This window comes from Centropristis striata, chromosome 1, assembly GCF_030273125.1.
Source record: "Centropristis striata isolate RG_2023a ecotype Rhode Island chromosome 1, C.striata_1.0, whole genome shotgun sequence".
Taxonomy (NCBI): Eukaryota; Metazoa; Chordata; class Actinopteri; order Perciformes; family Serranidae; genus Centropristis; species Centropristis striata.
The window spans coordinates 13,969,684-13,992,231 of record NC_081517.1 but is presented as its reverse complement, the minus strand read 5'-3'; the positions used below and the strand labels follow the sequence as shown (position 1 = coordinate 13,992,231).

General features: G+C 36.1%; 1 protein-coding gene across 2 annotated transcripts in view; it reads left to right on the top strand.

The window, feature by feature from the left end:
- Positions 1-22,548, top strand: part of myom2a (myomesin 2a) — a 52,839-nt gene that overhangs the window by 12,207 nt on the left and 18,084 nt on the right. Inside the window, exons 2-15 of one of the 2 annotated variants that reach the window (XM_059332073.1) lie at positions 934-999; positions 6,498-6,590; positions 7,769-7,907; positions 9,484-9,638; positions 10,591-10,683; positions 14,188-14,276; positions 14,387-14,425; positions 15,582-15,746; positions 16,719-16,880; positions 18,444-18,585; positions 19,291-19,490; positions 19,579-19,632; positions 20,865-20,992; positions 21,487-21,670. In XM_059332073.1, the coding sequence (XP_059188056.1) occupies positions 947-999; positions 6,498-6,590; positions 7,769-7,907; positions 9,484-9,638; positions 10,591-10,683; positions 14,188-14,276; positions 14,387-14,425; positions 15,582-15,746; positions 16,719-16,880; positions 18,444-18,585; positions 19,291-19,490; positions 19,579-19,632; positions 20,865-20,992; positions 21,487-21,670 (1,696 nt within the window). In that variant the 5' untranslated portion in view covers positions 934-946. Of the gene's footprint in view, positions 1-933; positions 1,000-6,497; positions 6,591-7,768; positions 7,908-9,469; positions 9,639-10,590; positions 10,684-14,187; positions 14,277-14,386; positions 14,426-15,581; positions 15,747-16,718; positions 16,881-18,443; positions 18,586-19,290; positions 19,503-19,578; positions 19,633-20,864; positions 20,993-21,486; positions 21,671-22,548 lie in introns of those variants that run through there. The other variant, XM_059332066.1, reaches the window with a different exon arrangement.

The window sequence follows — 22,548 nt, the reverse complement described above, 5'->3', positions numbered from 1 at the left end:
GCTAGTCCCACTGTGCAGTTATATTAGACCAGAATAAATAAAAGAAGATTATTGTTTTATCTGTGTGGGTGCCCCAGAAAAGATAAATTTAAATTCATCTTGTTATGGTAGAAATTGAAGAATGTCTTGTGGTTTCAAAACTAGATATTGTATTCATGTAAAGATTCAAACTTAATTTCATTCATTTCATAATCTAAACTTGGATTGAATGATGCCACAGTTACATCTGCTCACACTTCTTTTTCAGTGCATTTTGTAACAGTTTACAGTATTTTTTTATTTCTTGTGTTCGACTTGAATGCTTGTAATCCTGCGATGCTGCTGTAAAACCTTGTTTCAAGAGGAGTGGTTTGAATAAAATAATTTATTAATAATTACTATTATTATTGCGTAAAATCCCAAAGAATAATCAGTGTCTTTCCCCAGACAATATCTCTCTTTTCCTCTTCATGAGTAGCACAGAGGAACCAAAACATATGAAGGAAAGAAAGGATTTATTATTCCAGATCAGCAACTTAACATGAATGACCACCAGGTGGCAGCATTTAACAAAGAATAACACTAAACTGAATGTGGATTTAAAGGGACACTCCACTGATTTTACACTCAGTTAACTGTTCATGAAACTACTCAGCATTTAAAAAAAGTTGTGTGATCTTTTCTGTGGCTTAGTCTGAAAGCATGAAGTTGAAGCGACAATAACGTAAAGTTATCTTGACAGGAAGAGTCTTCTAACACATTATTATCTATTTGTTTTGTAGAGGAGGCACATTAAGTCAAGTATTAGTACTTTTCAGTGTTTAGAGTTCTCTGCACCTTTTTGCACCAGAGTTTAAGTCCAGTAACAAGAATACATAAACAAAATAAAATATTTGTTTTGTATTGCATTTATAGATGAGGTGATTGTAAAGTAACTATGTTTTCTCTCTGCAGGATCTCCTGATGTATGAAGGCAGAAGGTGGATCATCCTCTGGTGTCAGTTCATCAGGACAGTTGCAGTAAGTGTCAGTCCAGATTTAGTTTATCTGTCCTTTATTTGCACATTTAAGAAAAGTCAAAGAATAAGAAAAAAAACATGTTTAGGTGAGGAGATGAAAAAAAGTGAATAAACATATACATATAATTAAAAATAAAATAAATGAATATAAAGAAATAACTAAGCAACACAAATCATTAACATGCATCTATATGAAATGTAATTATAATCAGTTATGTCAATCAGTCACACGTTCTCATCATATTTTTGAGTTAGGTGGCTGTAAATATCAGCAGGAAATTAAGTGTATTCCTTACAAAATCTTTTTTACATCATTGGGTCTATTTAAATACTGTCAGAATAGAGTTTGGATTGTTTGAGATGCCAAGAGTTAGTACCTCTTTTATTTATTTATTTTTTATTTTGTCCCCATAACTCCACCTAAACCCTCGCTAATTGTCTGTTTACACTTTTTAAACTGGACCTTGTTTCCTAATTCAACTCAAGTCAAGTTTATTTATGGAGCACATTTAAAAACCACTGATGTTGACAAAGTGCTTTATAAACAGATCAAATAAAACACAGACATAAAAAAGGAGAATTTAAGTAAAAGCGTGAAGCATCTTGGACACAAAATACAACAAATTAAAGCAAGGCCGTGAAGAGGCTTGTTTAATAGTGATAAATTAAAAGGCTAAAGTAAAGAGATAGAAAGGTCTATAGACTTGTTTTAAATGCATCAATGGAGAGGGAAGATCTTCAGCCACTTTTCCACACTGTCATATTTTTTACGGCCACTAGGGGTCGTGAGATTTAAAGTGTGTCAACATGTCCTTTTTACAGCCACACTTGGATCCTGTATGTTGGACATGTCATACACATTTTTAGTGAGTTTAACGTGTTTATGTATTTTATTTAAGAGTGTGCTTTAAATGTGAGCAAAGTTGCAGGCCAGAGTCCTCGAACAGAGGAAGGGAAGGTGACCTTTCCAGCGAAGCCTCATGGCAGCGACAGCAGCTCGTCTGGGCCATAAACTCTAACCTGCTGCTGCTTTCACTTCACTGTGAAATGTTTCTGTCACATCTGAACATCACTGAAGTTTTCTTTCCTCCTCTGTGTCTTCAGTTATTTTATTTTTAAATGCACTTGTGTGGTGAATGAAAATAGCTGCACGGGGTTCTTGTACAGTAAGAATTGGGGGTATCACTGTAACCAGGAGGACCAGCTGGTAAAAATAGCCTGACTGCTGCACACAAGTGTGGAGCCAAGGAGGACAGGCTGTCTCGAGAAACCTAAAAAGGTCTCACAAGGCTCTCAGTGTTGGGATTGCCAGCAAATTATCACAACATTTCTCTCGGGCTCTCAGATTAATAAATATCTGCTAAATTTTTACGGTGAGCTGACTCTCTTTTTAGAAAAGGAAATCAGTCTTCCTGCAAACAATAGAAAGAATGGCATTAAGCAATTTTAACACTGATTTAAAGACTTCAAAAATGAGCTATTATTGTGTGTAAACAGTATTTCATGTTAGAAATCCAGGCTCTGTAAGCATTACCCAAACATTTATAATTTCCTTCCACAAAATGTCTTGCAAAAAAATTCAATAAATGCAACAGGATAAAAACATACCTCTAAATATTTCAATTAAACTGCAGGTATGGGTGCACACTCTTCATCCTCAAAGTGCAGAATGAGAACAAAATTTGGGGGTAAATGCTATATATAGTCTTAAGTGCGTCCATACATGGGGTGGAAGGGGAACAGCATTCCTCCAGTGACAGGGTAATATTTTTGTTGCCATCAGCAAGTGCTTCCCAAGCGGCATCAGGCTGGTCTAACACCGCTTTGCGCTGTTTTAATCTCTTGGGGTAAGTCACTTTTCTTCATATTTGGGCTAATTTTTGGGGGGGGAGAAGTAACTTTTGCAGAGGTTCAAGAGCAGGAGGAGAAGTTATGGTTAGTGTGGGATGTGTGTGAGTGAAATGTGTTGCTTTATAATGAAAGTTAATCGGTCTCCTGTGTGGGGAACAGCAGCAGTCTGTTGTAATCTCCCTGAGTGGTACTTCATCACATAGCAGGGCATTAAGGGGTTACTGACCCTCTTTTTCCTATTTGTATAATCTAAACAAAATGTAAAGAACTCAGGCCAAAATGCTTGTGTGTTGAAATAATTAATGAAGCCTGAAGTTTGGATTTAACAGCTGGTTTGGATGTTACTTTTGTTTAATTTAAAAGAGTCTGATCATTTCCTGCATGATGTTTTTAATTAAATAACAGCAAGAGGGATGCTGGTAATCACTCTATTTCCTTCATTTCTCCAATCATGGAATAGGCAGACTGCTGCAAGCTATTCATAGCTGAGCTGTTTGAGGTTGTAAGGTGAAACATTTCAAGTGCTGAGCTCTGGTGTATGTTGGGACGCTCCTGGTGCCTCGTAAATATTGGACTTTAAATGTGTCTTCTTCTGAGATAAATGTGATAATAATGTACTTTTAAAATATCAACGTTAGGGCAATAGTCATCTATTCTGTGTGATATAAAGTCAAACAGGAGTTAGCAACACTAGAGAGGTGTTGATGCTTAAGTATGAGTGTTTTTCTAGTAAAACTGTGTATCTCAGACTTTATAATGGCTGCAGTGACAGTAATATTAAAGGGACTGACGGATTTGCTAACACATGTCTGGTCTCCACCCTCCCCCCTGGTGCTCGCGGCCAGGTCTCCTCGAAGTGTTCCAGTCATGGCTTCCAAAGTCACACCTTGGTATAAGAAGAAGCGTGCGAGCCAGGTCAAAACTGATTATGCTTCTTATCACCACACTCACCAGTGTGTGTGTACCAAGCAGCAGCAGACAGCAGTAAGGTACGGAGCTGGATTCACCTGCTGCTGCTCCCTGTGGGAAGCTGCTGCTGCTGCTGCTTTGAGCCGCTGCTGACAGGCGTCTTCATGTTCCTGCTGCAAACGCCTGCTTCCGCGCCGGCTGTCCGTTCGTCATCGGACGCCAGATTTAGAGCTGTGCAGGGTCCCTGGTTTTCAAAGTTGAAGGCCAATAAGGCCAAACTCCGGTGTTTAAGACGTGTAGATTCTCATGGAAAGTGATTTCAAGTAAGCAGTGATCAAAAGTTCAGCTCCAAACTGTCTTTATATCCACAAAAAACTCATCAATGTCGGACCTTTGAATGCTTATTTTTTTCGGGTTCACATCATCAAAGACTAGGTCATGTGTGCAACTAAGGAATTCACATTTATAATTCTTGTCAATTCTTGTCTTTTATTTACATTCTGTACATATAGGATATGTGGTTTTTTTTTTAAATTTAATTTCATCCATAATTAACCAGAACAGTAAGCATCCATGGTTTTCCATGCAATGTTCACTTAAGCAATGTTAAGTAAACATCAGAGTTAATTTTCTTTTCATTATACATTGATTTTTGTAGATTATTTTCTTACCATTACAAAGAAAATTTAACAACAAAGTGCCTTTACATTTTCAGCAATAAATACAATAAAAGGATACAATTTAAAAAATAATAGTTTATAAAAACATCCACCATCTTTGTAACAGAAGCAAACACACACAAGAAGAAAGAGAGGTTCTCTGTCTCTTTAACCACCTGTTCTTATCATTTTTAATGATAAGAGATTTGTTTTCCCATCCTGGCAGCTTTACTTATTAAATTAATCTTTTTTTAAACATTTCTTTTGATTGGACACCTTTAATTGGACAGTTGACAGAAAGAGTTGAGTATGACATGCAAGAACGGCTGGAATCAATCAGGCAACATTACAGTTTTGTGGCATGTGCTGTAGCTATTTGGCTAGCAAGGTGGCAGCTTTAACCATCCATCCATCCATCCATCCATCCATCCATCCATCCATTCATCCATTTTCATCCAGTTTCATCTGCTCATCCTGGGCCGGGTGGCGTGGGCGGCAGGCTAAGCAAAGACATCCCTCTCTGCAGCATTGTGAAAGCAGAGTTAGTGTTTTTTGTTTCTGGCTGCAAAAATAGGTCTAAAAAAAATCATAAAAATTAAGAGTCATTGGGGGGTTAAGTTGCCTGAGGCCATGATCACAGACTTCACATTATTTTATGAGTCAAGGCACAAATGTTTACTGTTTCTAAAGTAAGATAAGAGATAAGATAAGATAAAATAAGATAAACCTTTATTGGTCCCACAATGGGGAAACTGCACCGTTACAGCAGCAAGTGGAAAGCAGAAAGAAAGATAAGCAGTTCTTACTCAGAGTTGTTAACAAGAAAATATTCCAGAGTTTAAACTGAGAGGCTGAAAATGTTACTTAATTTTGTTGTATTCACTAGGAATGCATATTCATCCCTCTGATTGATGCTTTTGGTTACTCTGCCAGATGTTGATTTAGGTTGAGATGATTCAACCTAAAGAACTCTAAAGAGATAACTAAAGACATCCAGTGTAGATGGCAAGTGAAAACATGGTGGAACATTTTAAAATGGTCACCAGTGAGTCTGTTCTCCACAGCTGAAGATAATGCTGCTGATGCTCTGCAGCTTCTGCCAACAGTTTATGGCTCGTGTTTGTTACTTTGGTTACTAGATTGCTGTAGAAAGCTTTTTTAAAGCATTGCACCCTCCCAGGCTCTTAGTCCAGCTCTGCTATACAACACTGCTGAACATGAGCTTATCTTTGTGGTGACTTGTGATCAGAGCAGAACTTGAAACTGCAAGCCAAGTTCAGATCACCAGGTCATCCTATAGAAAGCTGCCCTGCTTTATGTCAGAGGCTGCCCTGAACCTGACCTACATCTGAGGCCAGTGGTCCTAGCTGCAGATACTAATATCAGCTCTGACCAAGTTTTCCATCACAGAGATGTGTAAAGAAAAACATGGAGGGCTGAGTGTTTAGACTCTTAGTTTTTATACAGAATATGTCAATTTTCCGCCAGTTTCATCAGTCAAATTCATCTATTTGAGACAAGTTTTTGGGTTAAATGGAGTCCCATGTGTCTGATGCTCATTCATACTAGATTTGGTTGTAGTTAAGTTAAAGTGCATGGTGAATGAGGAGGTGGCATTTTTAAGGGGGATTTGTCAAAATATAACTTTTGAGATTGAGCAAAAGTTGAGTTTTTGTTGATGTTGGCCATGATTTTTCTGAAGGTTATTTGTTCTTGTAAAGAAAAAAGTGGATATAGTAATCAATTATTGAGGATACTTTATTAATAGTATAGAATTGCATTATATTGGCAATGCAAAGGAAAGAAATTGCTCTCGACAATGGGTATAGGAGGAGGAATTTAGTCTAGAAGTTTAATTTGGTTTCTATCAAGACAATTGAAACACAATATAACTTGAGAGAACTTGTCCTTCATTTGTTTGAATTTGGCACCATTCTGTACTAATTCCTCCATTCTTTTCTTGAGATATTTCAGTGCAGCGATTGCTTTTTATAAACACTAAAACCCCAAAGTTATCACATCATGGTGAAATTTCTTTTTCAATGCCTGTTATGTAACGAAGGACCTCCCTCCCAAACAGGAAATCAAGCTCTAAATCGGTGAGCCAGGTGCAGGCCCAGGCCACAGAGGCTATGGCGGAACCAGCCTATACCATGCCGGTGTTTCGGCAGAGGTGAGTTCCCATTGGCTGCCATCACATGTCAGGCTATTTTAGGTGTAAGGGAATACTGAAACGCAGTCTCTACTAGCTGAGCCCAGTCAAGACAGCACATTTCTGCAGCGTTACTCGTTAATTCTTCAAGGATGATTCATTCTAATTGTCAGATGTTGAGTTGGAGTTGTAGACTCATGTTAGTCTGTCAGATTTGTTTAATTAACTTTACATTTCTGTTACTGTACCAGTAGGTACAACTGATTAAAAACCCATAAGTAATTCTGGTGAATACGTTGCCTCATTCTAAACATTATCAGCATTTTTTGATGATGTTTGAGAGGTTATTGGACATAATTAGATAAACCAGAAGTTTAGTTACTACTTTACTTTTAATTATGGGATGGAAACTGCCCATGTAGATGAGTTCAAAAACCCCAAAATTGAATATTTTAGTGCCCAACAAAGGCAAATAAGATAATTTCATTTAAGTTAAAAGTTTGCTACAAAAGTATTTTAACTTTCCCGAACACATTCACAAATCTGTATTAGATTAAGTAAAAATTGACCCCAAGTGACACTAAAATAATGAATTTTATGTATGCAGTTAATCCCTACTGTAGATTAATTATCCATTTATGTATTTGTATTAATATTCAACAAGGTTATTTTAGTTGACTAAAACTAACAAAATAAAGAAAACTAGAATTGAACTAGAACTAGAACTAGAAACTAAAACAAACTAAAAATTATAGTGAAAATGTAATTTTCATCTTTGTCAACTTTTTTCATGCTGTAAGCATCTGTAAATATTTTTTACTGAGACTGGGATGTTTCCACTATGTGAGTCGATTAGCTTCAAAAAGTTCAGCACAGCAAGAGTTAATAACCTTATTGGGGCTGAGATCGATAAGCCAGAGGAGATAAAGGCACAATTCATGTGACCTTTTTGAATTTCGCACCCAACCAATACTCCATTACAAAAAAACTAATAAAAACTAAACTAAAAGTAAGGATTTAAAAAACTAGCATCACACTCTAAAAATGAATTAAAACTAATTGAAATTGAAAATAAAAAATCACAACTAAATTAAAACTAATGAAAAATCCAAAAGAATTATAACCTTGGTAGCAATATTCTTGAAAAAAGTTTCAAAAATATTGCTAAAAAAGGATAAGTTGAGGTTGTGTGTTGGCAGGACTGCGGAGGAGGGGACTGAGGAGTACCAGCGAGTGAGCACGAATGTTGGGAAAGGACTGACTGTGATTCAGGAGGAGCTCCACAGGATGAGGATGGCCACCAAGGCTCAGGTGGATAGTCTCGCTATCCAGAGAGAGGTAAAGCTGCAAAACATTTTGCATTAAACATTTTTACGATATTTAATATAGTAGTATTTTGTTGTCTGCAAAACTCGCTGATAGATTTGGCGAGCTTGATTGTCATAGCCAATGTTTAAAAATCACACTAGAGTACAATATTTCAGCAGGTTGGCAGAAAAAACAAGTCAATAAGAGCAAAATTTAAATTAAAAAAAATACCTTCAAGAGCAGAGTAGTTTTTAATCATGGTTTCATAATTTCCTATTTTTTTTAATTTAATTTTTAATTGAACATTTCATACGCCAATGTGCAGATGACACTCAACTTTATATGTATCTTTTAATGTAATAATCAGATGAATGATGAGTGGTGTTTTGATTCACCACACTAGAGTTCAGTATTTCAGCAGGTTGACGTCAGTGTGTAAAATTTTTCATTTAACTTTTATTAACCTTGATAAACCTTTGAGGGCGAGCCGTTATTTTCAGTGATGTCAAGGGTACAATTACAACAAATCCTAAAAACACAATGAAGTTAACAAGAAAACAAACAGTCAATAAGAGCACAGTTTAAAACCGTTACATTCAGGAGCAGAGGAGTTTGTTATCATTGTTTAACAGGGAACAAATAATTTCAAACCGCCCATATGCAGATTACACTCAACTTTACATGAATCTTTTAATGTGATAATTAGATGAATTATCAGATATGTTTATGTTCTCCAGTTCAATTGGCACAAAATTGAGATAGCTGTTTTGTTTCCTGTTTACCTCATTGTTGATATGTACCAAAAGTATAATTAACTGACCAAGAAACATGAAAACAAATATATCATTAAATAAAGTGTTTTGATCAACATTTCTCAACAGTACACTGTAAAAAACAACAACATTAAAAACCATAAAAAATAGGTAAAATAAATATGCCAAATACTTGACATCAAATAACAGATCATTTCTTTGAAAAATACATGTAGTATGGAGTAAATATCTGTTGTTTAAAATGGAATAACTAAAGTTTTTTTTAACTTTATAACATCTGATGTCTGATGCCATTTTTTTTTTTTACAATTTTCTACATTCAATTTACACAATTTACATTTAATTTATACAATTCACTGTTATTTAACATTCAAGACCACTAAGCAATTGAATAATTGCCATTATAATAACCATTCATGTTATAGTTAATATTTGTAATAAAAGTAATTTACTCTTTATTGCATTTGCAATTAAGAAGAAAAAATATGAAAAATCCTGTTCAATTATACATATATTTTTATATATTTCTGGCAAATGTCAAGTATAAAATGTGTCTTATTTTTATCATGTACAGTTAGAATAAACTCAAAGAATAATGGCGTTCTGTGTATAAATGGTTGTATATATAAATGACCTGCCTGCAGACAGATTATGCTAAAGTTAAAAGTTGTTGCTGACTGCAGAGTTAACCGCCGCCTGCTGACCTCACGGCTTTAATGCATCTTGTCCGGTATTAATGATGATGACAACATGTTGGCATAGAATGGTTTTATACTGATGTTTTATTTTCACTGTGCTATATACATCCACCTGACACCGTTCACTGTCTCCAGGTTAAGGAGATGATGTACAAGAGGACGGATCTGTTAGATGATATCCCCAAGATGCCGGACTTCATCGTTGCCCTGCGGCCCCACACCGTGTGGGAGAAGACTCCCGTCAAACTGTTCTGCACTGTGCAGGGAAACCCGAGGCCCGTTGTCAAATGGTTAGAATATTTACATCTCATGGGAGTGGGTTTTAGATTTTCACCTTATTTATGTCAGAAAAAGCAGTTTAACCCTCTGAACCCCAACAAACTGTTTCAGGGCGTTTTTTGCTCTTTTTACATTGTTTCCTTGTATTTCACTGTAATATATTAAATCTATATAAAGCATTAAGTCCTGCAGCTCTATGGAATCAACACAATTATGACTAGAAGTGGGAACAACTCAAACATGTCTTTGTGCAAAATTGCGTCTCCAGATATTGTTCAAATTGAAGTTTCGTCATGTTTCCAGCCTCTCCTGTCCTCTCCTCTCTGCTCTGTGTAAACAGCCTCTCCTGTCCTCTTCTCTCTGCTCTGTGTAAACAGATTTTCAGTGAATATTTGTCACATGACCGTTGGTCTCAGCAGAATCAATCATGTCTTCACAGTGTCGCTGAGGTGTCGCAGAATTTTAATGAATGTCTTCGTTTCAGTTCAGTGGGTTACAGTAGATGCCATTTAAGCGAAAGTTTTTCTACTTCTTAGAGTTTTTAATTTAAACAACAAATCAAGCAACAAAATACACCAAACAATGAATTTAATAACTGTATGTTTTACTGTTTATGATTGTTCTTTTGGTTCTATCGTTTCCTCATAGTAGTAGACATTATATTTGGATTTTTAAGAGGTCTATTTTAGTTGTTTTATATTATCCTGGGGAGAAAAACAGCATTGGCACTTCTCCAAAATAGGATGTTTAGCATTCCTTTCATCCTTTTAATAACAATCAATGTTCAGCATTTGCTCCCAGTTGTCATCACCTTGTAAATACCTGCAGCTATTTAAGCACATGACACATTTCAATGCATTGTGTGATGGACCGTCAGTGAGTTATGCACGCACACAGATTCTCCTGGTGTAAAGTGAGATGTGCTGCCGTGAAAAATGCTCACTAACTGCTGGTTGTTTGCAGGTATAAAGGAGCAGCGCCAGTCAACCCACTGAATGCTCCTGGAAAGTACAAGATTGAAAACAAGTATGGAGTCCACAGTTTGATCATTAGCAGGTACGGCACAAAAACAACTCTGCAGAGAAAACATGAAATTTTCATTAAAACACACGTTGATTTAAAAGGATATAGCAGTCACCTCCATCACTGGCTGCACATTTTTTTGTGTGCAATTTTTTTTATTTATTTATGATGATATTATGATTTGTTTTGATTTAGTACTGTCAGAACAAACATGTCCATTTTTACAATGAATTAAAACTATTAAACATTTTTTTTTAAATTGCAAAATACAGTTTCTGGGCTGTCATATGAAAATGGATCGAAATTATTATTTGGTAGCGACCATGTCATGATATCTTGTCAGGTAGAGGTCTAAATAACGCTACAAAGAAAAACTGGCATTTTATCTTATTTTATTTTATTTTTATTATTTTTAGACGCACATCTCCAAAGAGCATCAGGTTACAAAAGCACCTATAAGCATTACTAGAAAACAATAATTTACAATGTGTTTCTCGATGGAAACAACAAACATAACATATAAAATAAACAAACAAAAAGGGTCCCTCTCACCCCAAGGTCTCTGAATGAAAATGGATCCTATTGGTACCCAGGAGTGTCCCAAAAATCTATTATTACATCCTCAGTCTTGACCAACGGTGATTAGAAATTAGAAGAAATACACTAAAAGAAATCATACGAACACAAAGAAACCTGTGGCACAGGGCTTAGAAATAACTATTGCAAAGCTAAATAATCTCCTCTCTTTGACTCTTTAATGTGTAATATTTTAGCGCTCCACCTTCCACAGAAAGTATATTAGGCCTTCTGTTTATTTTCTGTATTATTATATGTCATATACCACTTGTACTATGCTGTATATATCTCTGCATACTTTAAATATATTTAATGATTGATGTTCATCTACTACATGCAACAACCTAATTAACCTTTTTACGTGCCTATATATATTTTTCCTCCAATGTACAATATCTGTAAAATGCAAAGTACCTTCAGGAAAACAAACAAACACAATATATATATATATATATATATTTATAGATAATTAGTCTCATCTTAACTTGACTTATCTTATCTTCTTAACTTATCTTATCTTATCTTATCTTATCTTATCTTCTTAACTTAACTTAACTTAACTTAACATAACTTCTCTTATCTTCTTAACTTATTTTAACTTAACTGAACATATCTTCTTAACTTAACTTATCTTGACTTAACTTATCTTATCTTATCTTATCTTATCTTCTTAACCTATTTTAACTTAACGTATCTTATCTTCTGAACTCATCTTATCTTAACTTATCTTATCTTCTTAACTTAACGTATCTTATCAACTTATCTTAACTTAACTTATCTTCTTAACTTAACTTAGCTTAACTTATCCATCTTCTTAACTTAACCTAATTTAACTTAACTTAACTTAACTTAACTTAACTTAACTTAACTTAACTTTTGGTGTCAAAACCAAAAAGATGGTTGGTGGATAGAGAGGAAAAGAGAGGACTGATAGATTGAGCCTGCTGCCCCGTTCGTCATCTTCAAGTCTCCTCAGCTGTTCGTGTCGAAGTGCTGACCTTTGCGTCATTCGAGCCATGAATTCCTCCCACTGCTCCCTCTCTCTCTCCCTCTCTCTCTCTCTCTCTCTCTCTCTCTCTCTCTGTCTCTCTGTGGCATTGAATATCTTCGGTTCTCCGTCATTGGATTACAGGGTCAGCAAGGAGACTTCATCTCCCTGAATTTGTAAAAAAAAAAAAAAGAGAAGAATTAAGAGTCTAAGTGAAAAAGCTTTATTTGAAGAAGAGGGCAGACTCATTCATGTTCATGTCTCCCCACAGCTCAGAATATAGTCTTTTAAAATAGTCTGGTCCAGGGTGAAGGTCACATTTCTTCCTTCTATTCTCACCCGCCCGTCAGACTCCTGCCTCAGGGCACCTTCTTTCCACGTCTCTCCTGCCACGTGAGGTCGTTTTTCAAAAGAGGCAGTACATGATGTCTTGATCAAACATTAACTGGAGGAGTTAACAGCTGCCACCGAGGAGGCAGAGTGGTGTTGTTGAGGAAAGAAAGAGATTAACTGCTACACGTATTGATGTTTGACCGTCTATCACAGTGCCAAGACTTTAAGATGGGCTCAGTTTTCAGCTCAGTTTCCTCTCTTACTCAAATCCTTTTTGTCTGTCAAGTGAAATGTGAATGTGACACCCATTTTTATGGGGAAATGTCTAACTCTTCAAAATCAGAAATTCAGAATAAAATTGACTTTTGTAGATTGTGCAGTTTTAACTTATGCAGACCTGGGCATTAGGTGAAATTAGGAGAATCAATACAACGGCAGTGCTTTTATTTTGAAGGCGATTTACATATATGTGTATGTGCATACCTGCACAGCAATGCGTTTCACAAAAAACACTGTTAAAATAATAAAAAATAGATAAAATAAATGGAAAAGTGAGATAATGATTGGAGTTTTATTTTTATTTTTTTAATGCTATATTTGAGTTACTCCACATTAAATGGTCTTATCATAACATGTATTATTACCAGTAGCAGCTCAAAACCAGATAATTTACTGTATTTCATAAAGCGATGAAATTAAAATAGAGCAGAATTTAAGTTCAGAGTTTTGGTCCGGTCCCCCGCAACCTTCACAGTATCTCATGTGGCCCATTGGGAAATTAATTGCCCACCCCTGCTCTAATGTATCAGTTGTTTTGTCATTCTGGTTGTTTTAAAGTTGTTGTTTTTTTGTCTACCCTTGCAGGGACAACAGATGTAAATTAGCCACTACCTAAATCTGGTGCACTTACCTTTAATTATGCATTGTTCCTCTAAAAATAAACAGTTAAATAAAATATTTGAAATATTGTATTTCCCCACTACAACTTTATAAACATCACTGATAATCAACTATGAAAATTAATTTCTGTATCCATGTGATTCAGATCTGCTCCAAAATTTTAAGGGTTATTTCTTCACCCATGCTACTCTTTCAAGTTTCATGAAATAGACCTTTATTATTAATCAATATAATAGTGCAAAATAAATGTTAGAAGTAAACGGAGCAATTTGTGGTTATCAGGAAAAAAACTATGTTAAATTACTTCTTAATAGACTAATGTTAGCATGTCAGATTCCTCTTTTATTTTACTTGCAGAAATTACCAACAGAACTGGAATCAGCCTCAAATGTGAATGTTTTTAAATCCAGGTTAAAAACATTTATCTTCTCATGTGCTTATGTTAAAGTACATTGAGTTGCCCTCTGTATATAAATAAAGCAGCATTACCTTGTCTTGCCTTGCAGAAAATTATTTAGAAAAGTTTTTCTTTAACAAACGGAAAACCTTAATGTAGAATGAATATTCTACATGTCAGTTATTGGAAAATTGGCCTTTTTCATACTGGATTTTCAATAAACATCTGATCAAATAATTAGAAAAAAGTAAATCTGTAATCAATATATTCAGTAAGAAGATGCAGTCATATGATTAAATAATGCACATAAAGTTAAAATTATAACCTCTGTGTGGTGTTGCAGGTGCGCTGTGAGCGACACTGGAGAGTACCGGGCTGTCGCCACCAATGCTCACGGCACCACGACCAGCAAGGCCACAGTCACCGTGAAGAGTAAGTCACACTCTTATTCTAGCTCTGTTTTATTATTAATGTTAATATTATATAGCGCCATTATTCTCCTGTCATGTGTCTCTGTAATTCTGTTTTTCTTTCCTTCACAGGACCAGCAGGAGCCGGAGAGTCCAGCCATCTGGGTTTAGGTAAGGGGAGCGAGGCGGCAGTGGCATTGGAGGGAGGGAGGGAGGGTTTTTAATTTTTGGTTGGAATCAGGCCCAGACACAACCAGTTCCACCACATGGGATCAGCTGGCTACAAATAGCCGAGCATGTGAGGCCTGATAAGCAGTGGAAACTATTGTAAGAAGCTGTTGTCCTCATTCAGACTCAGACGGAGTAAAAAAACAAAACAAGAGAAACCTCACAGTAAATAGTTCAGCTCTCATGGATTCATAGATTTTATGAGTCCTGATTTAGTTTACACTGAACAAACAGTATTGTGGGGATTTTTCTCACCCAATCAGTGACATTTGAAAAATGGCAAAACAGGCTGACAAACACATGAATTACTTAATTTTCATGAGTTAATGAAAAGTTAACTTGAAGTTTAATTGACAGGTGAGCAGGATAAAAGGTCCCAACTGTCAAGAAACCAAAGAATCCTGCACACTGTTCAACTTTATTGTCAAACAAACAATGCTACACAGAGGATTGAAATTGCATTTCCCCACACTCTAATGTGCAAGTAAAAGTATATCACAAAACAACAGTGGACACAACATACACAGACAAACAATGGACCGATAAGTTATATAAAGAAAATTCACATTATGCCAGAGTGTAGACACATTTTGAGGTATGTTATTGAGGTGCTATAATGAAGATGCAATGTTGAAAAGTGCAAGGTGCAGAGTAGCTTGGAGATGCAGTTGTAAACATGTATGATATTGTGTATATATAAAGAGAATAGTGCAAGAATAGTGTAAAGTTTATCACTAATATAATACTCCACACTTGACACAGGTCAAATAAACATTTTATTCATCACAGTTTATAATGAATTTTCCTGCTAAACCTCTAAGTGTGACACATTGGTAACAAATTACTGCGCTGCATTCTTTCGTTTTCTCATTTTCCCTGAATTTCACTGTCCAAACTGTTGCACATGTAATACTGACAATCAAACAAATGTTATGTATGTTTGTGGCATTCAAGACAGACAGATGAGCTGCATTTATTCAATCAACCTAATCAACCATAATTTAATATGTCACAATGCACAAATGCCTTGTGCTTCAATGAATAATATGTTGTGATACATTCATGATTATTCACGGTGATGTTCCTCTTCTTGCCTTAGTGCCCCACCTGACTGAGATCCATGCCAGTAAGCTGGAGGTGAGCCTCCTCGACCGGTTCTCAGTAAGCTTCGGTGTGGAGGGCGGCTCCATCAGCCTGGTGTGCACCATGGTGGTGGTCCCCGACCTGCCCAACCTGCCCCCCCTCGCCCAGTGGTACAGAGACGGTAAGACGTCCATTCATTCATTCATTCACATGTCATTCATTCACGGGTGATTCTAGACTATTCTTTTATCATTTGTATTTTATTGACATATTTTTTTAAACATATATTTTCTTTGAAAGATTACCAAAAATGTACAGTTTATTGTAGAACGAAACTGAAAAAATAGGCTTCATTGTTGGAATTTGAACTTTTCAAAAGTCCTGAATGGATATAAAAAGTTCTAAAAGTTACCAAAACTTGAGTTAAAATGTTGATATTTGTGTCAGAATCTCTTATTCTACATGTGTCATTTAAAATAAAGCGTTTGCACGATTGATTCTGCTGAGACCAACGGTCATGTGACAAATATTTATTGAAAATCTGTTTACACAGAGCAGAGAGGAGAGGACAGGAGAGGCTGTTTACACAGAGCAGAGAGGAGAGGACAGGAGAGTCTGGAAACATGACATACCATGATGTACTTCAATATGTGGAGACACAATGTTTCCCTCCACATCATACTTGCAACCTCTCCTGCCCTGTCCTCTCCTCTCTGCTCTGTGTAAAAAGTTCAATATGTATACGTGGGGACCCATTTTTTTTCAATATTCATGACACTTGTGGGCTGTTGGAAAAGTGTTTTATGTATGGATTCCATTTTATTACATTTTTTAAAAATTAATTTATCAGAGAAATTTAACTTTTTTTTTATGATTTCTGTCATTCTAACTGTTTTATTCTGCACAAAGACATGTTTGAGTTGTTCCCACTAGCTAGTGACTAGATTGTGCTGATTCCATAGGGCTGCAGAACTTCTAGATTTAAATAGATTTTATGTATTACAGTGAAACACAAGGACACAGAGGAAAACTTAAAAGAGTAAAAAACACCCTGAAACAGCTCGTAGGGGTTCAGAGGGTTAAAGTCAGACCGCTGGTTGTTTTCTTTGTATTTTGTTTCTCCTCACGGTGTTTCTGTCTCCTCTGCTGACAGATAAACTGCTGAAACCAGGTAAACTGGTGGAGATGTCTGTGGGAGGAGGTGTGGCCCGTCTGACGCTGCCTCATCTGGCCAAGGACGACGAGGGTCTCTACACCCTCCGCATCTTCACCAAGGACGGTACCGCCGAGCACAGCGCCTACCTGTTCGTCTCAGGTACGGTCCTGCTTTCTGCACTGTGTCACTTTTTTTACATAAATTATCACCTCAATCTGCAATCCACAGATTCAGCAGTAAGGGTGAAGGCTGTTCCAAATTTTAAGAGCTACGAAGACAAAATAAAAATATAATGTAAAATAAATAAATAAATAATAATAATATTTAAATATATTGATAAAATAACCAGTAAAAAATCAATAATAAAATAGAAATAATAAATTGAAAATATATTAGTAAAATAAATAATATTAAATATTAAAAATAAATAAATTAGTAAATATATTTATAAAATAAAAATGAAGTGTGTTTATTTACTCGAATGTAAGTAAATAAAATGAGAATAATAAACAGTAAAATAAATAATATTATATAATAATAATAATGTGAATTAAACAGTAAAATGAGCATTGGTAGTCACTCATGGCTAAAAAATAGTGGAAACAACCTAAAGAAATTCAAATATCTCAAGAAAATCTGATGAAAATAAATTGATTTATGTAAAACAACAACCAAATCTTTATAAAAGAAAGATAAAAAAATGCCCTTTTAGTGATACCTGTTGCAATTAACCTATTGTACATCGTCTCTGCTAAATAAACAATGGAATGTTATATAATAAATATTAGGTTGTTTCCTTTCTAGTTGATTTCCTCTTTTATTTTAAAGAACCACTTGCAGAAACTTATTTTACTCACTTTGTTTGAAAGACGATGTAATATGATCTCTCCAGTCTTAGTTTCTGTGTTGATGGATAAATAGTTGTGGGTTTTTTAGGACTCAAGCCAAGTCTCAACCCTTTCCTAAATGTCAGTTGTTCAACAGTTACTCAGTTCCCACCAGACCTGATCTGAGGATGAGCCTCAACATGACAGAATGAATGACAGTTCTCTTTATATCTAATCCTCTACTCATCAATTACTGACTGCTTCAGTCAGGATATCTGCAGCTCCCACCATAATCGCTGTAAGATAATTGGTTTAGATTGATGCAACTTATAGGAGTTATTATATATAATTATTATATTCAACAAGAACACATGCAAATACTGTACATAGTTATCAAATGGGTGTGTAGAAATGAAGACTGTCGCCGTTTAAAGAAAAAAACACATAGAACAAGAAAATCAAAAGGAGAAAATTCTTTTCTTCTTTTTTTTTAGTGCTGAACAAAAAAAATCTAAGTCAAAATCACTTTATTTTACATGTCTCATTTAAAACGTTCAAAAATTCTGAACAGCAAAGTGAGAAATATTCAGAACAAGCAGGCTGTTTACACAGAGCTGAGAGGAGTGGACAGGAGAGGCTGCAAGTAGAGCAGGCTGTAGAAATGTAAATAATTCAATATGTAGAATATTTGGAGGCCCAATTATTTTTTTCCAACATTCATGATATTTGTGACACTTGGGAAAATGTTGTACACATAAATTCAGTTTTATTCAAATTTTCTAAAAATATTTTATCAGAGAAATCCACTTTTTTCATGATTTATGTCAGTATAACTGTGTTATTCTGCACTGAAAAGACATTGTATGTATTAAGTCCTTGTTTCCTCGCTCCCCAGATGCCGCCCCCTCCTCGGCCGGGGCTCCTGGCGCACCTATGAGTGTGAAGGCTTATGACATCAACTCGGACTATGTCCTGGTTGCCTGGAAACCCCCCAACACCGTCAACGAGGCGGCGATCACCGGATACTTTGTGGACCGGTCAGTCTGCACCCTGAAAACTCCTCAGGCTTTCTTTTTATAGCATAGCACGCTAACATCAATGCTGTTAAATTACACTGCACCCAATGCCAAGGAAATGATTACACCGGTATGATGTCATGGTTTTTATTCAAAGCTGCATTCATCAATATCTTTTACAGGAAAGCTGCGGAAAAACTGTCAGGTTTCTTTTGCCTCAGTGGCTAAAAAAATTAACAATTAATGCAGCTTTAACTAAATAAGGTTATAAAAAAAAAGTAAAATTAGAAAGTAAATCTTTTGATTCACTTTTATTATTCTATTTTGTATGTGTTGTCTTGTATAAAGCATTTTGTAACATGTTTTGTGACATTTTTTGAAATTAGGATTATTATCTGAGACAGACACAGGTTAAGTGCGTATTTTTACGTGCAAAGATTTTTTTTAAATTATTATTTACTTTTTATGTATTTATGTATTTGCTCTTCTCCTTTGTATAATTAATATTATTATTTTTATTGTTATTATTATCATTTAATCCTTATTTTTATTACTGAATTATTTATTTTTCTTCATATTATTATTATTATTTATTATTCATTTTAAATAAATCTAAAATAGAACATATATATTACCTTAAATATAAATTATATTTAGGAAATAAATGGGGAATTCTTGTCACTTTTGATCTTTCTTTGACACACTGACATTGTTTGTTTCCTGCAGCTGTGAATCTGGCAGCGACACCTGGGTCCAGTGCAACGACGCCCCTGTGAAGGTTTGTAAATACCCGGTGCACGGCCTGAAAGTGGGGCGCTCCTACCACTTCAGGGTCCGCGCCGTGAACAGCGCCGGCATCAGCAGGCCGTCCCGCAAGTCGGACAAAGTGACCGCCCTGGACGAGGCGGAGAGCGCCAGGCTGCAAGGTACCGACGAAGGTAAACACCGAATACACACCGACAGGACGCGAACGTTTCCTAACCGCTCTGTTGTTGTTGTCGTTTCCCGCAACAGTGATTAAAATTGAAGGGAAATACGACATAGTGATCAAGGATGATGACCTGGAAGGTACGGTGGTGTTCACAGGCTGATCTGGGGTCAGAAAGTTGGTTTTCCTTCCCTTTCCTGCCGTAATACTTTTAAAACTCTTCATCTTAATCTCACACAAACCAAATACTAACACATGTTCCTCTTTTCAAACCACTATCAGAATACCAACATTCAACATTTCAAAAGGGGATTTTTACTGCAAATAAAAAAGCAGACTAATTTTAAATAAATATAAACATATTTTTATCCACCTTTAGATCCCCATAACATCCTCAGAGCTGCTTGCAGAGGTTTGTTGCTGAATATCTCAACATTTTTCTGCCAATAATTTTCCATAAAGGGCTGTTTTCAATGTAGAAATCCTTAATTTCTTCTTTATTATATTGCATGTCAGTAAAACACAACATTTGCAAAACATACCTATAAACACATCTATTGCCCTAAATTATACAGCATATCTCCGTCACATAAAAACTAACCTGTTTAGTTTATTTTAATGCCACACAGAACCAAACATGTCCCGTCTCCTCTCCTCCTAACTGTTGTGCTTTCATCTTTAATTTAACTCCATCTCTTCCATTCAAACTTTAATCGACTGAAGTGGTTTTTAAGTTTCAATTAAACCATTTAAAGTGTGTCGAGTATCCTCTTTAAAACAAACAAAACCTTTTAACACAAAAACTAAAAAAACGCGAGTTGGTGTTATTTAACACAGGAGGCTGTTGTAGAAATCCCACATATTTACTGCAACAAACCCGAACATTTCTAGACTTTATGTGAGTTATTCAGGGCTCAGATATCAGTTTGTATCTGTACCTGTACAGTTTTGTAATTTGTTATCTTTCTTTGTAAAAAGCTGAAAAATGGGCAGTTTTTTTTAGCTAAATAAGGCTGCTAGGAGTTGAAATTCTACATTTTTCTGAAAATAAAAGATTATTTGTTTTGTTTGCACGCAACACCTAAAGCTCCTATGAGTTTTTGGTTATGTTGCTGTTATTGACTGCAGAGGACAAATGTTCCCCTTCAGTACAGAACAATTAATCAAAATATTCATTGTTTTTTTAGAAAGAGCAGAGAAAGAAACCCTGCATTAATCTAGTATGTCAGCTTAACAAGGGTTTAACAGGACTTTGGCTCTTTATTTTAATTAGTAAAAACCCTTTAGTTCAGTAAAAACACCAAGTGTGGGACTTCTACAATAGGAGCTGCCATACGTAGTTTAGGCCTCAACTCGTTCACTCCCAATCCAGGCTACGTAACGATCCCGGGGGAGCCCACCGACGTGCATGCATCGGAGATTTTCAAATCGTACGTGGTGCTGAGCTGGAAGCCTCCCAGTCCCCGTGGACGAGCTCCGCTGTGGTACGTCATCGAGAAGGTGTGTGTGTCGCTTCTCCTCCGGCCGAACATTTACATCAATGTAGCTCTAGAGATAAAGAACACGTTGACCTCTTAAACTCATAGTTTTCCCCTCCAGTGTCCCCATAAATTAAGTTGTTTACATTAAGATTTCACCTCCTCCTCGTCTTCCTCCTCTCTCTCCCTTTTCTCCTCTTTCTCTCTCTCTCCTCCTCCTTCTCTCTCACTCTCTACTCCTCCTCGTCCTCCTCCTCTCTCTCCGTTTTATCCTCTTTCTCTCTCTCTCTCTCTTCTCCTCCTCCTCTCTCTCTCCTCCTTTCTCTCTCTCTTCCTCCTCCTCCTCCTCGTCTTCTCTCTCTCTCTCCTTCTCCTCCTCCTCTCTCTCTCTCTTTCTTTCTCTCTCTCTCTCTCTCTCTCTCTCTCTCTCTCTATCCTCCTCCTCTCTCTGTCCTCCTCTTCCTCCTCCTCTCTCTCTCCTCCTTCTCCTCCTCCTCCCCCCCGACTCTCCCACAGTGCTTAGCAGGCACTGGAGCGTGGCAGCGGATCAACACGGCGGTTGAACTGCGTTCTCCCCGTTATCCGGTTTTTGATTTGCAAGATGGGCAAAAGTACCAGTTCAGAGTGTACTCGGTCAACATGTACGGCTCCAGCGAGGCGTCGGTGCCCTCTGAGCCCGTCCAGAAGGTGGACCAGGATGGTAAGGGCTCAGATTCAGACACAAGGTCTTATATATACTGCACAGTACCATACAAATAATATAAATGCATACCAAAATTAGCAATAAGCCAAATATTCATTTTCTTTAATGTCAATCACTCGTTGTTTTGTTGGGTGCAATGGTGCCCTCGAATCAAAATCATTCTTGAATCTTACTGTTGAACTTGTACATCTAGAGGAAAAAATTGGGTTAAATTAAAGGTTAAATAAAGGTAATATCCAAAGATTTTTTTTTTAAAGAGATAAACTCTGCAGGATTAAACATTTTTGTGTCTATAAGAGAGATAAACAAATAAATATTCAAGACAAACTTATTGAGGAAAATGAGGAAATTAATACAGTACACATGCGTCTTTTTATTTTTTTTTAGTTGGTATAGCAAATAAAAGCTTTTCTATGTTTCAATTACATTGCAGGTTAGTTGTTGCACTTCAGCATTTCTTTGCAAAAAAATATACTGACTAAAATCCATATTTATGGGGACAAGTCTACATTGAGCTGGCAAAAAAAGTTTTAAGTTTTGTGCTAAAAAACTTGGGAATTAGTCTTTACATTTGCACATTTATGTCCAGAAATGTTTGACATTAAGTCTCTTCTCTTGCAGCTTTTGGTCTCACTTTTGCAGAAAGAGACGTATCAATCAACTACAATTTTTGTATTTATAAAAACACCGCAATGGTTTTCCAAACACCCTGAACTGCAAACAAAAAGATATGCATGAAATCTTCACATTGACATTTTGTTAAAAGTGAATGACTTTATGTTGCAGGTACTGAGCTGCCGGTGGGTATGTACAGTTTGAGGAAAAACACTTTTCACGCTGCTGTAATGTCACCAATGAGTTAAATTTTCACTGTG